The sequence below is a fragment of the Centruroides vittatus genome, unplaced genomic scaffold, assembly GCF_030686945.1.
Source record: "Centruroides vittatus isolate TY-2023 unplaced genomic scaffold, ASM3068694v2 contig_1309, whole genome shotgun sequence".
Lineage (NCBI taxonomy): Eukaryota > Metazoa > Arthropoda > Arachnida > Scorpiones > Buthidae > Centruroides > Centruroides vittatus.
Genome location: NW_027120832.1, coordinates 614,646 through 629,113, shown reverse-complemented (window position 1 = coordinate 629,113; position 14,468 = coordinate 614,646). Strand labels below are relative to the sequence as shown.

Sequence of the window (14,468 nt, the reverse complement as noted above, 5' to 3'; positions counted from 1 at the left end):
GAATTCCGCCGGAAATAACGGAATCCTCTCGTTTCCACCGTCGGACGCCGTTTAGCCTAATGAACATCGTTTATTAGGCTAGACGTTTCGCCCATGACAATAGCGCTAAGAAAGGGCCGGGGCAGCAGCGACCCCATCCGGAAGGGCGGGAAAGCAGCTGCCGAGGGGAATAAGAGCGTTTTCCTTGACACCGCCCAGACATGGAGTTCATCGAGGTGTTGACCGAAGGCCTGGATCGAGTGCTGATGGTGCGCGGCAGCGGACGAGAAGTGATGACCATCTACTCGTGAATCCTCCCGTCCGACCCCACGCGGCGGACGGAGGCGGCGGTCCCAGTTTCCCCCGGGATGCGGCGGTTCCCTTTTCGCCGCGCCGTCTGTCGGTCCGTTCCGCCAGCGCTGCCCGGCGGACGCTCCCCGTAGTGGTATTTTCCGAGCCGGCCGCGGCCGTTTAGTGGTCTTCCGCACCTCTTTTGCGCCGCGGCGGGCAAAGTAAGGTTTAGGACGGCCCAAAAATCTCGATGTGGTAGCTCTAGTTCCGCCGTCGACGACTCTTTTCTCTTCAGTCTTCGGTCTCTTCGTCGTGCTGGTGCCCGTATCTCTTCTTTCCGCCCCGCCTGTTAACCTCCGGCCCACGGTCCACCCCGGCGCCGCCCGGCGGCGGGACGGCCCGGCCGGACGCCAATCTCGGGATGAACCTTTGGCCGTGGCAATATAAATGTATATAACCCGAGGTTTAGCTCAAAAAGAGAATTATTATTATTATTATTGTAAAGGTTATCGATCGAGAGATTTATCGTCGTTGACAAAAACGTTGTTTCGTGGCCACGCGCGTTTAGCCGCAATCGTCAGTTTTCCAACGTCCCACCGATAAGTGAATATATATATATATATATAACATATACATATATACACTTATATGAATATTATATATATATATATATACATATATATATATTATATATACACGATGTTACGCAGCAGAGTTTTTATAGTAGCGGCCTTTGCGTCTGGACGGAAGCCGTGGGAGGTGAAACCGGTTTTCGGAAACGACGCGCCGCCGACCAGTCTGGACGCCTGTGATAAACACTCGGCTACTGCCAGATCCGAAACCGGTTTCGGGCGGAAGAATCCGCCGTCGGGTTTTACACCTTCCCGCGGGTTTCTCCTTTACCTTCGGCTTCCGGCCGGTCCCCGGTTCCCGCCTTCACCCTGCAGGGGAGGGGGCGGCCCCCGGGCACCGGCCGACCGGAAAGGAGTCTTGCGGCCGGGCTCTTTCCGCCCGTACGACCGTCGGAGGTTTGGTTCCCGCAGATTTTTCCATCACCTTTCTCGTGCGGTGTCCTTAGAATCGTTCATCCGCAGTTACTGTTAAAATTTAAAGATTTCGTTGTTAGTGTCGAATAAAAGTTTTAATGTTTTTGACAAACTCTCCTCTTCTTTCTCTGCCCGCCGGACTTTGCAGTTACGAAAATCTACGCGACCGGAAAAGACGGCAAAAGATTGGACTTTTCGGAACGGTCGATAGAAGGGAGCGAGACATTAGTATTATTATTATTTTTTTATAATAAAACGGTTCGTTTCGGTCGCGCCTTTTCCGTTCCAACGGTTGGCGAAAATCGTAGTTTATCTTCCGCTGTCGGGGGACGAACCCGTCCCTAAGTGAAATTTCGGAATTTTCTCGATAAATATAATCGCCTCCGCTCTTTCTTGCACGGTTTGGAAAAACCTGTAAGCGGTGCTTGCGTACAGTACCTCTGACTTCTTCGGACGATTCGGCTCCACCCCATAAATCCAGGTTTTTGTCTTTTGTGGATTTACGAAAAGCTTTCCGTAGTCTAAATCTCCAGATATTTGCAAAAAACACCGAATGGTCTAGGCGAAACACCTAATAATTAATTTATATCGTACTGGAAATACTACGATAAATTAAATGCCGGTAGCCGAATGGATAAGATTACCCCACACCGGTAGTGGGTGAAGGAGTTTTCTTTGCGTTAGTAACATCTAAATAGGGGGTAGTTTCCCTTACAAACTTCCTCGATTGTATTAATACAATGCATCTGTACGTCTAAAGAGTGCTAAGACGGATCTTCCATTTTCAGAGTCGTTATATATACTGGTCCTCGCGCTATGCTCTCAAGTACAGTTAATGTGTTGAAGTCGTTAGAGTCGCTCTACGGCGAGAAGTTGGTTTATCTATTTGGTTAGAAGGTAGTTTGCCCGTTTTCAAGCATTTTTGTAACTTTTTTCTACTGTTCTGTCAAAAAATCCTATTCATTATTACATTTTTCAATTTTATATCACATATAAAGAAAGAAAAAGTGTATTAGGTTTATAAAAAATATTAATAGGATGATGATTTTAAATTACAGATGAGGATGTAGATAAATCGAAAATAGATATATTTTCGATTTAATTTTTTCAGGTTTTAAATAGAGATCTGTTTAAAACTTATATTGCTGCATATTATGAATGAAAGTTTTGTACATAATGTTCTTGTATAACGTATCTATTCAATACATAGGTAATGGTTAAATAAGTAAATAAATTTGCATTTTACTGTTTTATTACATATGCATGGCAATATAATTAGGAAAGTCATAGCTTATCCTCTGATACATTTAAATAGCCACAGAAATTTATTCTGGATAAAGTTAAATTATTTAAAAAATAGTTTAGCACTACATAAAGTGTGCTATACAATTTTACTTGATTCAGTATAGTGAGAAATAGTATTTGGGATGAAATAGTTTTGTATTTTTGACATGAGAAATTACATTTCTTTTGACCCTTACATTGGTTCTACATACTTGGTAATTTATTTAATATTATAATCTGCACTATCAAAAGTAGAATATGAATGAATATTTATTCATCTACTGCTACACTTAATCCTTTATTTAAATAGGCCTAAAACATCACTAACAAGTTAATAATATCATCATTACTATCAATATCTAATAATAATGTCTGAACTCTTGCCATCCTACATTTACCTATTTTATTTGTCAACCTCTAATCATCATCCTCTAATTGCCTCTAAGTTATTGTGTGCCTATAAATATGTCTAAATAGTTGGAATTTCCTCTTTTTTTTCTAACAGCCCATATTTAAAATCCAAGAACTAAATATACTAACTTTTAATCCCTCTCTCTAAAAAGAATTCCGAATGTTTACAGCTGACTCTATGCTTCAGCCAAACTTACGCCTAGACACGATCGAAGCGCTCGAAGTGGCAGAAATATTTATTATGCCAGTGTCGTAGCATTAGAGCTATTGGCAGCGCAAGGATCAGTATATCTATCGACTCTGGTCTTTGCGGATAGGCCAGTGCCTAATTGGCTGGTATGGCGTGGATAATACGCTTTGAAATTTATCTCGGTTTCCCGGTCATGGGAATTCTTTTGCTAGTGTGAGCCGAAGACCGAGAATGGTTTTCACCATCTCCGTTATTCGACCAACAATCTTAACAGGAAAGTAAGTGCACATTTGGTAGCTCTTTCACGTTTTTAATACATTCCGTAATTTTTCGGTCTGTTAGGATTTTTGCGCATCTTAAAAACAAGAGAATTGTAGTCTATTATCGATAATTTTACTTTTGTGTATACATTTAAATTTAAAGTAACAACGCGATTAATCATTCGTGAAGGGTAACTGGCGATAGAATTTTATACACTACCTAAGAAAACAAGTGTCTTTCGAACGAGGCATTCAGACTTGCCATAGCGTATGGGGGTGGAGAAATCGATTCCCGAAAATCTACAACTCTGATTCCTGTATATATGATCAGTGACCTTTTCACTTGGCCGGAAGTTACTGCCGTGACCGTCGACCGGTAAATCAACCGACACTGATATTTTTGTACAGTACGTTTCCTTGGAGACATTAATACATTAAAAAAGTTTGTTTATTTTGTGTTAACTATACATTTTAAACTAAATAAACTTTAAGGCTTTTTAAATGTAAAATTCTAAGATACCCTTCGTCATGTCGTCTTTCCTACATAATGTACTGTACTGTAAATACTTAAATTCCGGCCATTAAGGATTACACAGCACTGCTGCACTATACTATAAAATTCTGTCTTATTGCAATCGATACGTATTTAAATAAATGCAAACAGACAAATCTACATTAGCGAGTCACATCTGTTGGATAAAAAGTTATTAAATTCGAAAAAATTTGTCGGACATTTTCGTCTGACAAATTTTTTTCTTTCAAATTATAAAATATAGCCAAATTGGTAAATTTTTTAGTCTTAATCGCAGTTATATATACTCTACGAAAAATCGAAATCATCTTAAAACTGGCCTGCAATAATAATCAAACTGGTGAAATAATGGCGGAAAAATAAAAAATCCTTTACGTCATTACCGAATGAGTTAGAATATACATAGAGTGACTGAAGGACGCTACGTTTGAAGAAAATCGAATACTATCCGCCATTTTCTTTTTAGTCAAGTGGTGTGACATTTGTGTGAAGGCAACGAGCTGGAATACTCTAACTCGTCGATAGTACCCGTAGTTGCCACCAACCGCTGTAACCATGGTCACAGTCATTTTGTGTAGTATATTCTAGCTCATCATTACTGCACGTAATCGAAAAACAACTTTGTCACAAATGTTATAAATCGAAAAAACTAGTCAATTCGGCCTGCTAATGAAAGCCAATCGATCAACGTCATGGGGTAGTTTTCAACGTACTGATATTCAACAATAGGGTTGGAACTGGTTCGATGATGTATCCCTGTGCTGTAAAATTGAAACGAATTTTTTTTTTTTTTTTTTCCACGTGCAGAATTTGATTACCATTGCACGCCAGGCTTCTAATGCTTCGATTTTTTGAAACAGTATATAATTAACTGCTTTATATAATTTCCTTTAGTCAATCATAAAAGCACGGTTTCCATTTTGGGATTTTCTTGTTAAATCGTTTTACTCTCGTTTCGAATTTAATTATTGGTGTGAAAATTGGCAGGAAACGTGGTTTTATGTACGGGACGTTTTCTCATGGCTACTTCGAAAAGACCTATAATAGATACGGAAAGATTTATCAAAATCATCCGAAAGTATCCATGTATCTACAAGAGGTATCCCGATTATAAGAATGGACGGCCATAGCAAAATTAGTTTTGAGTATTTTAGATTTTAAAAAATATTTGAAAAATTTCTATTTTTATTAAAATTCGTAACTGTCGTTATTAGTAACTAGCAGATGCGTCCGGCAAAGGTATGAAAAATTTGGCAACGAATATAGGAATTAATTCGAGGAGGCCAGGGCTACATTTTCTTCAGACTAACAAAGAATAACTATAAATTATTAAATAGAATAATTGCGAGTTTATACAACTCGCAATTATTTTATTTAATAATTTATTGGCACTATTGGCAAAAATTGGACAAAAAAGGACTATTGGCAAAAAATTTAACAAAATAATAAACTAAGTATAATTCTTATAAATAAATAAATATATATATATATATATATATATATATATATATATATATATATATATTTTAAAATTTATCTTCTATATTCACTTAATTATTAAGACAATGATATAGCACAAAATATACGCACCATATAATTACTGCGATAGGTAGCATATAGCCCTTGCCTGCGTGCAATCGAAAGTGTTACCCTGTGAAAAATCTATAAGTATTTAATTTTCCACATCTAACGACTCGGGTTTTTTCATTTCTGAACAGTACTTTCTTAATTCTAATAAGTGTCCTCCAGTAGCCGAGTGCATAAATGTTTGTTTGTTTGTTTTACTAAGTTGTGACAACGCGACACTTGGGCGATCTGCCTAGGGAGGGATGCCTTCAGGGAGGTCTTTTTAAGGGTAACTGGCCCGTATTCAGGCGTTAGACGTAGAGAAAACCCAGAAAACTTCAAGTGGCCAACCGTCCTGGCCAGACGAGAACCCACGACCGAACTCCCAGTGTTTAGGGAACGGAACAGTTTGACACCGAAGGGCCTCTGAGTGCAGAAAACCACCATTGATAGTTAGTCGTGGATTAGACGGCCGAATGGTCGAGCGGTTAAGGTGGCAGCCTACCACTCTGGGGGACCAGGGATCAATTCCACACGGTCGAAAAGTCCCCAGGAATTTTTCGGGGTGTGGTCTTCTGGATATGTCGGACCCCGTCCCTTACCACCCGGCCGAACCCTTAATAGACTTGCTAATGGAGGCCCTCTTAGTGCCTACAGGGCTGAAAGAGTTTAATTTTAAAAATATCATAAATAAAGTCATGGATTCAGGCATGGCAAACAAGCTGGTCACGTGGAGTATTTTGGGTTTTTTTCACCTAAATAGGGCCCAGCTTTCCAAAAGTCTTCCTGAGATGCATCCCCTGGCAGATCGCTCACGTGTCGCGTTGCAGTAACCAAATAAACCAAATTAATTTTTACAAGCGATTATTTATTGCGACATCGTCACAATGTTCTCAACTTTTTAGTGTTGGTTTTACCTCTGCTAATCATATTTTTCCTGTTAGCAATAGAGTCGTGCCGGTCATCTATCTAACTCCGTTCAGAAGAAAATTTTGAGTCGAAGTAACATGACCGCCTGTATACTAGTACTTTTTTTTTTTTTTATCAATTAACAGCACTTATTATACTGGAATTATGGATGCAGATATTTCGTCTTACAGATCAGAAATAATAATCAGGTGAACTAAATAAAAAATATTATCTCTGATCTGTAAGACTAAATATCTGCATCCATAATTCCAGTATATAGCTAGTGGAAGGAACGGCAAAACTAGATCGAGGCGCCTCTAGCGGCGATGCCGGGCAACAGAATCGGGGCTACAAAGGTGGCACCAGTGCTGTTCCACCTAGTACTTTTTTACTAATCTAGTACCTTTTTACTTGTTCCAGTACCAAGATACCCAACACCATTTTCCTAGTACCATTCATGAAATCCCACCTTTCCTTTCAATTTAGTACCTTTCAAAACATTCATTTTTATTCTATTTACTTTGGCAGTAAATAATATTTTTATTGCTTCTCCATTCAAGTGCAGCAGCTGAACGTATTTTTTTACAATTAAATTTAATAAAAACTACAAAATCGAGTTCTTACCGATTCCTGTGAAGCACTTTTATTAGCAAAGGAGATACTTAAAAGCAACAATGATAAAATGTAACACTTGGAAACAATCATCTGCTTCAACCATATAAAAACATTCTAGTGAGGGAGAATCTGATGATCGTACCAGTGATTTTTCAATGTGATAATTCTAAAGTTTAGTACTTCGTGTTCATTACTTTTGTTTCAACATTTTGTTCATTTGATTGTTGTTGAGGTTATCTTGCATGAATTTTGTATGTTACATAGAACACTATATACCGTATTTTACGGACTATAAGACGCACCTGAATTTTGGAGGCAATTTTTCGAAGAAAAAATGCGTCTTATAGTCCGTAAAATACGGTATATTTTAATAAATAGAAATTTGATAAATTATAAATTTATATATTATTTATAAGCATATACAGTGGTGCCTCGTATAACGTACGCTGCGAACAACGGACTTTCTGTTTGGCCGTTACGTAACTCGAGGAACGGACTGGCTGCAAACAACGGGCTTTCCGGCATAATTGGCGACTGCTCCATGGGTGCGTTCATTAATAGCGGTCGCTCTGTGTCTCCGCTACTACGGGAGTGCGCTGCTGTTTGTAGGCATTTAAGAACGACGGTGAAAGAAAGAAATATGGCGGCGCCCACACTATCGATAGTATCGTGATGGAAGAATCTATAATTCTAAAATATGAGCTTTAAAAGGCAAAAGAAGGGTTCCAATTGTAAAATTTAACCATAAAATGGATTATTTGTTGAAATAGCATTCAAAATAGCCTCGAAAAAAAATTCGTAAAAACCCTTACACCACCGCGTGCGCTAACTCGCGTTTTCACAATTTCTAAATTCTCATTTATAAAACCATATAATGGACCCGGAAACGAAACTATCTGAGCCATGGAGGACACCATGTTACTTTCCACTGTAAACTACTGCTACAAGCGGCCGTTTTTGCCGTTCGACGGCGCGCACTCCCACCGGAATTTAGGAACGCGTTCCGCAGGAATTTTTAAACGGATGTCGCTCGCGCAGAGTTACGCGGAGGAATAAAAGAACTCACCCCATGTTCATTTTTTAATGATACAGTACGGTTATTCTATGCTGCAGAACGAATTAGATGTTTTAACATGTATTTCTATGGAAAAATGCGTTTCGTATAACGGACGTTTCACTTAACGGACGTGCACCTGGAACGGATTAAGCACGTTATATGAGGCACCACTGTATTTAAATAATATATAATATATACATACATTCAGCAGTTTACGGTCAAAGTAATGCCTACATTAGTCAACACAGTTACTTCTCGATTTACGACGGGGCTCGGTTCCGTAACTTCGGACGTAAGTCGAGAAGTGACTGTACTTAACAACAAAACAGTTATCCATCGTACACAAGCACACGCGAAGGATGACTAACTGCGGAACAAAACTAAAGATGACGCAATCAATCGTAAGATATATGTGTATATGATATATATTTGACAGAAACTATAAAAAAAGTTAAAAAAGACACAGTCGTTCCGGAAAAATCTTCTGGACGATCACCATTTATTTTTATTCGTGTTCTAGAACAAACTTTTTAGATGACCAGACCTTCCTTTATAGGCTACTTAGCCATCTAATGTTAAAACGTTCCTTAAAAACAGAATTAGTCCAATTAAAATTTTAAAAAATTCTTAAAAATTGGAAATGGGATCTTACGACGTCTTTTGGTTTACATCCATGTCCTTTCGGGAGTTCGGGTCTTATATCCACTTAAAAAAGCGCTGGAAAATGCAGATTATACCTCGGCTTCCCTCTGGCGACGATTTTTCACATTTAAGTTTTGAAGTTCCGTCGGATGTCAAAATTTTTGTATAGGGCCGAATTAAATTACAAAATCTTTAATGACTATTTACAATAAAGTGCAGCTGTTTTTGACAATATACAGAACACTTAAAATGCATTTCGGTCTTAATACGTCCCTCTTCAGTTAGTGTACAGTACCTAAAATTATATAAATTAAAACCCACAGGTTTATACAAATTATAAAAATATACATTAAAGAGCTATTGTAAATACGCAATTAATCCAAATAAATAGTATATCGTCATTGGAAATATTGTCTATATATTCTTAATATCGCTAACATTTGATTAATTCCAATTTGTTGGCAGACAAATAATTTACAGACGATGAAATTTACCCACGAACTTTTCGTTCCAATCTCGCTAACACGTGTGGAAGAATGGCGGAGTCATGTGATCAGAAACGGCCACTAGGGGCTGTCTCGTGAAAACTAACGCTTGCTCCATCTAGTGGAATTCTCGAGAATTACTTTGTAAAGTGTCAGGCAGTGATTATCAAGTTATTTTAAATACTGTACAGTAATCAAATTTAATTAAGATTAATTAAATAAAATATAAATACCACTATCAATTTATTAGCACCACGTCTCCATGTCTACCCGCGACTACGTAAAGAAATTGGAAAAATGCTACAGCCAGAGTTGGGCTAAACTTTGGCGAAACTTTCTCACGCAGGCAGAAAGTCGATAGTTTCTTCCTCCCGGACGGAAACCTGTAGGCGAGCGCGCGCATTGCCAGAGGAAAGATCAATAAAGCGGAGACGAAAGAAAACCCGCCAAAAAGTAACCGATTTTAGGGCTAGGAGGAAAGTGAAAGCGGAAAAAATAAGTGGCGGGGAAGAAACCCTTTCGTAGAGAAAAGGGAAGAAGGAGAGATACGCCGGGAGGGGGAGCGGGCCGCCGCCGCCGTCGGTCGCCAGGTGGCTTCCGTTGGCGGCCGAGCTCAGAGCGCAACGGAGGCGGAAGGAGCCGGACGCGTCTTCCTGGGGCTCCGGACCGGTGCCCGGGTTATCCGTCAACAAAGGTGAGAGGGGGAGAAAGAAGGACCGGTATCCTCTCAAAGCCGGTTCCCGTCACTTAAGACGGGATGTCGGGGGCGCGATACCGAGCGGGTAGTAAAAGGGAGGGAGAAGCGCTCCGTCTCAATTTTGGTACGATTTTTCTGTCGTTCCGTAGTCTTTTAAAAAGGGGAGGACGCCTGGCCTCCCCTTCCCGCTCCGGGAGCGGAAAATTTCCGGACAAAACGACTTCCGACGGGGTTGGGAGTCCGAGTAAAAATAAAGGGAGATAAAGGGCTGGGTCGGAAGTATTGGTAAATTAACCTTTGCCCACGCTTCTAATCCCAAATAAACGAATGCATTTTCGCTATTTGTTTCGTTACTTATTGGGGGAGTGGGTGCTCGACGTCGGAGCCTTCCTCGTCTCTCTGTTTTAGATTTTCGCCTATCGATTTTCCGTAAGCGTAGGGGCAAAGTATGCCACGGTGGTGGGTGGAACAACCGATAAAATTGGTACGCACGTTTGTTCGCACGTTTATGGGAAACTCGAGTACGGGCGCCGTTTACTTACACCTACCCGTCTCCGCCCGTTCCGGATAAATGGCGCGCTTACCGGAAATAATATTCCCGCCCAGCCACCCGCACCGAAATCCGTCGTTTTCTCTGTCTTTCTTGTCTGAAATCCTTCTCTCCTACCGTATTTTAACATCATTGAAATTTTGCAAGTACAGTTTCCCTCCCCGGAAAAACATTCGCCTTTTAAAATACGACTAAAAACGGCATAGGGGAGGGAGGGAGGGAGAGAGTAAGGAAATACCACTCCCTAAGGATAGTGGGGAGGGAGGGGTAAGGAAAAAACCAGGGCAATTATAATTATTTTAGTAAAGAAACCGTTTCGTTTCTACCAGGGAAAGGGGCCTGGTTGGCCCGAATATCTAAGGGTAGTTTTAACGCGGGCCGTAGGAGAAACCGTACGCCATTCTGGGGGAAAAGCCCCGACCGGAAGGTTACCACGGAAGGTCGGAAAGTAAAAAAATCGATAGACAGTCCCGCCCTTTTCTTACGGCCAGGTCCACCCTTCCGGAAAAAAGCGGGACGACCGGCGGGTGACCGCCCGACTCTAAGTACGGAGTGGCCCACCCGTAACCCGGCAAACGACGTCCATCTGTTCCGGAAGGGAGCGGTAGATAATAAGCGTTGAAAGGAAAATGACTAGGAAAGGCCTTTTCCTCCCACCCAGAGAACCGGAAGAAAAGAAACTTTTTATCCGACAATCCCCGAACGGTTCCTTTCCCTATAAAATGACTGTTATTTTTACTAAAGTCGTTAACGCCTCTTTTTTTTTTTGTCAACAAAGATCGTAGACGTGTGACTGGTCGACTTAAAGGTCACCCTCGGCTCCTGTAATACATAAACTTCTTTCTATCCCAACATCCATTGTCCTTTTCGTTATAACTATTATTAGATGGGTCTTCCTCGGGATAATTTCGATATCCGCTGGAAGAGACGGACGGGATTTCCACCCCCTCCTCGTTAATTTGGCCGAATTTTAACAGTTGGATGGGAGTGACGACGGATCCCATCCGCTTCTCTCGGACCGTCGTCATCGATTTCCTATTAATAAAGGATAGGCCGAGATTTAGATTCCGGGGAACCGCCTCTTTTCTAACATTATCGCTAACGTCTTTCTAAACTGGAGGAAAATCGATGAACTCGAATAAGAACTCAATATTCTTAAAGCCCGGGATTTTTTAAGATTATTCCGTCGGATCCGGGACCGAATTAAACCGGCAGTTATTTATTGCAGCATGGTCACCGCGCTTTTGATTATGGTAGTGTCGCGCCCCTGTACATCATACTTTTCCTTTAAACAATAGAGTCATGCCAGTCGCTCATCTCACTTCGTACGCAAGGCAAAAAAAGGTTGGCAACCGCTGGTCTATCTAAATCCGTTCCCAAGGCTAAGGACGGACGGACGGACAGGCTGACACCAGTGGGAATTTATAGGTCTAACTTTCGTAAATTGCAGCACGACAACTGTAAGCCGGTGAATGGCACCGCCACCCAATCGTACTTGTAAGCCCGAGTGCCACTCCCTTTTTCGTTATCGATATTGTTTACCGTTTTCCCTTTTCCGGACAGAAAGACCCCGGAGTCTTTCTACTTCGTTTTTTATGCGCGTTATTACCCGAAATGACTTCAAACGGAGTGTCACCCAGTCGGAAAACGCCTTTAAATGTCAATATATTCGAACTGGTGACGATGGTGTGGCGCATCTTATCTTTTTCTTCGAATCTCTTGCATTTTTATGTAATGATTTACAATTGTGTTTTCTAATTACAGATTTCTAACGAACCTCGATCGCGGATCGTAACTCGGAAGGAATTTTTACATATTCAAAGTGCAATTAAAGGAAACTTATTCCGCCAGATATAATTCTATACGTTTTTAATAAATAAAATCCTTCTCCTCGAAGAGTATATCGCCCGAAGATGAACGATTCTCTAGCCGATTTCAGGCTGCGGTTCGACAACCGGACGGATTTCTGGAACGATCTGATGGTAAATTGGACGTTTCCTAACATCTCGACCTTCGTAGAATTTCGCATCCAAGAGGAACCTCTAAAACCATATTATGGAAAAGAATTGAGCGCCTTCAGAGAGAAGTACGTCTCGGTGCACGGCTACATCTCCGTCATCGTATGTCTGTTCGGCATCTTGGCCAACGTCCTCAACATCATCGTTCTGACCAGAAAGGACATGATCTCCCCCACCAACGCCATCTTGACCGGATTGGCGGTGGCAGACGTCTCCGTCATGATTTCTTACTTACCATTCGCCATTCACAATTACGTCAGAGTGGATCAGTCGAAAGAGGATAAGTTTTCGTACGGGTGGGCCGTCTTTACTCTGTTCCACGCCCACTTTACCGTGGTGTGCCACACCATCTCTATATGGTCGACCGTGGTCCTGGCTGTCTGGAGATTCCTCTCCGTCGGTTTTCCGGCCAACAACGTCGAGTGGTGTAACATGAGTCGAGCCAAACTGGCCATAGCTCTGACTTACCTGAACTGCGCGGTGTTTTGCCTTCCCGTTTATCTCACCTTCCAGATTCACGAAGTGAGAAAAAACGGGGAAGTTACTTATCAGGTCGGATTTAGCAGAATCGCCGAAAGGAGGCAAAAGTTACTCCAGAACGTCAATTTTTGGATCTTTAGTGTTCTGACCAAATTAATCCCTTGCGTTTTGTTAACGGGGCTTAGTTTTGGACTCATTCGAGTGTTATACGAGGCCGATACCAGAAAGCGAAGGTTAAAAAATCGCTCCGACGGCGATAAATCGTGTGATAGAACGACTCGCATGTTGTTAGCGGTCCTATTACTCTTTCTGGTGACGGAATTTCCCTCGGGAATTTTGGCCCTGTTGAGCGGTATTTTGGGCAACGACTTTTTTGCTAACGTCTATCAGAATTTCGGAGAAGTCATGGACTTTCTGGCTCTGATCAACAGCGCCATCAACTTCATTTTATACTGTTCCATGAGTCGTCAGTTTCGAGATACCTTCACCCAATTGTTCACTCCCAAGATAGTCACCAAGTGGGTGGCGGTTCCCTCGGAGCCCGCCACCACCTGCGAAACCACTTTTATGTGATTCGTCTCCCGTTTTAACACCCAATATAATATGCACATAACTCGTACTTTTATAACACTAAGCTCACCACATTTAACATCTTTAGTAATACTTTTCGGCACATGCACCAAGAAGATCGTCCGTGGGACAAAATTTTCGCCCACGCGCCATCCGACAATATTTAACCCCATTCGCGTATCACTTAAAACTTCTTCGGAATTTACTAATAACAAAATCAAAACGACAAGCCTTTTGTATACAAATATAAGAGGATCCGGGTAAAGTTTCAGGCTATAATTCGCAACTACAGGAATATTTTTATATAAAGAATTAATATTTTAAATCGGCAAGAAGAATTTTTCCACGCCATCGATTAATTTATCAATCTTGGGGCAAAACGTCACTCGTCTAACTTATGTGTTTTCGTGTCGTCGGATGGATCGAGTCGGTTCGAAAGCACGGTCCTTCCCTTTATCCGGGTGAAAGCCGTGATTGGGGCTCTTTCGAATCGACTTCCATCGAATTGTTGTAACCGAGCTTATAAACGTGTACGTTGTTACAGTAATAATAAAATTATTCTGGTTTGTTTAATACTTATTTTTCGAGTGACCACGCAACAAAGGGGTGCCCTGACCGGTACCTTCGACATTCCAGTTTCGATAATCAATAAGATCTGCGAGAAATTATCTTAAAGTAATGCTTTGCATAAATAATGAGCAATTTGGTAGAGCGGAATAAAATTTTTATCTCGTTACGGAACGAGTGCGACTCGACAGTTTTCGGGTGTTATTGGATTAGGAGGAGAAAGCCGTACGGACAGACAATATTATATTTCAAATTTCATCGGATTTTCCATTTGTAGAAGTGCCCGCTTTGTTTACTCCGCATTCTCTCCATCCGACTA

At 41.1% G+C, this 14,468-nt stretch overlaps 2 protein-coding genes across 4 annotated transcripts in view; both read left to right on the top strand.

Moving 5' to 3' along the window:
- LOC136989914 (solute carrier family 12 member 6-like) overlaps positions 1–1,428 on the top strand; it is a 149,531-nt gene extending 148,103 nt beyond the window's left edge. For all 3 annotated transcript variants that reach the window (XM_067288228.1, XM_067288220.1, XM_067288236.1), the window contains one exon: positions 199–1,428. In XM_067288228.1, the coding sequence (XP_067144329.1) occupies positions 199–290 (92 nt within the window). In that variant the 3' untranslated portion in view covers positions 291–1,428. The remainder of the gene's footprint in view (positions 1–198) is intronic.
- An 8,395-nt stretch (positions 1,429–9,823) lies between these two features.
- LOC136989903 (G-protein coupled receptor dmsr-1-like) lies at positions 9,824–14,155 on the top strand. The gene is made up of 2 exons (XM_067288210.1): positions 9,824–9,961; positions 12,279–14,155. The coding sequence occupies exon 2, from the start codon at positions 12,428–12,430 to the stop codon at positions 13,583–13,585; it is 1,158 nt and encodes a 385-aa protein (XP_067144311.1). The 5' UTR covers positions 9,824–9,961; positions 12,279–12,427; the 3' UTR covers positions 13,586–14,155.
- The last annotated feature ends 313 nt before the right edge of the window (positions 14,156–14,468 follow it).

Coding starts and splice junctions, on each gene's coding strand:
- LOC136989903 (XM_067288210.1), top strand. CDS start 12,428: ATGAACGATTCTCTAGCCGATTTCAGGCTGCGGTTCGACAACCGGACG.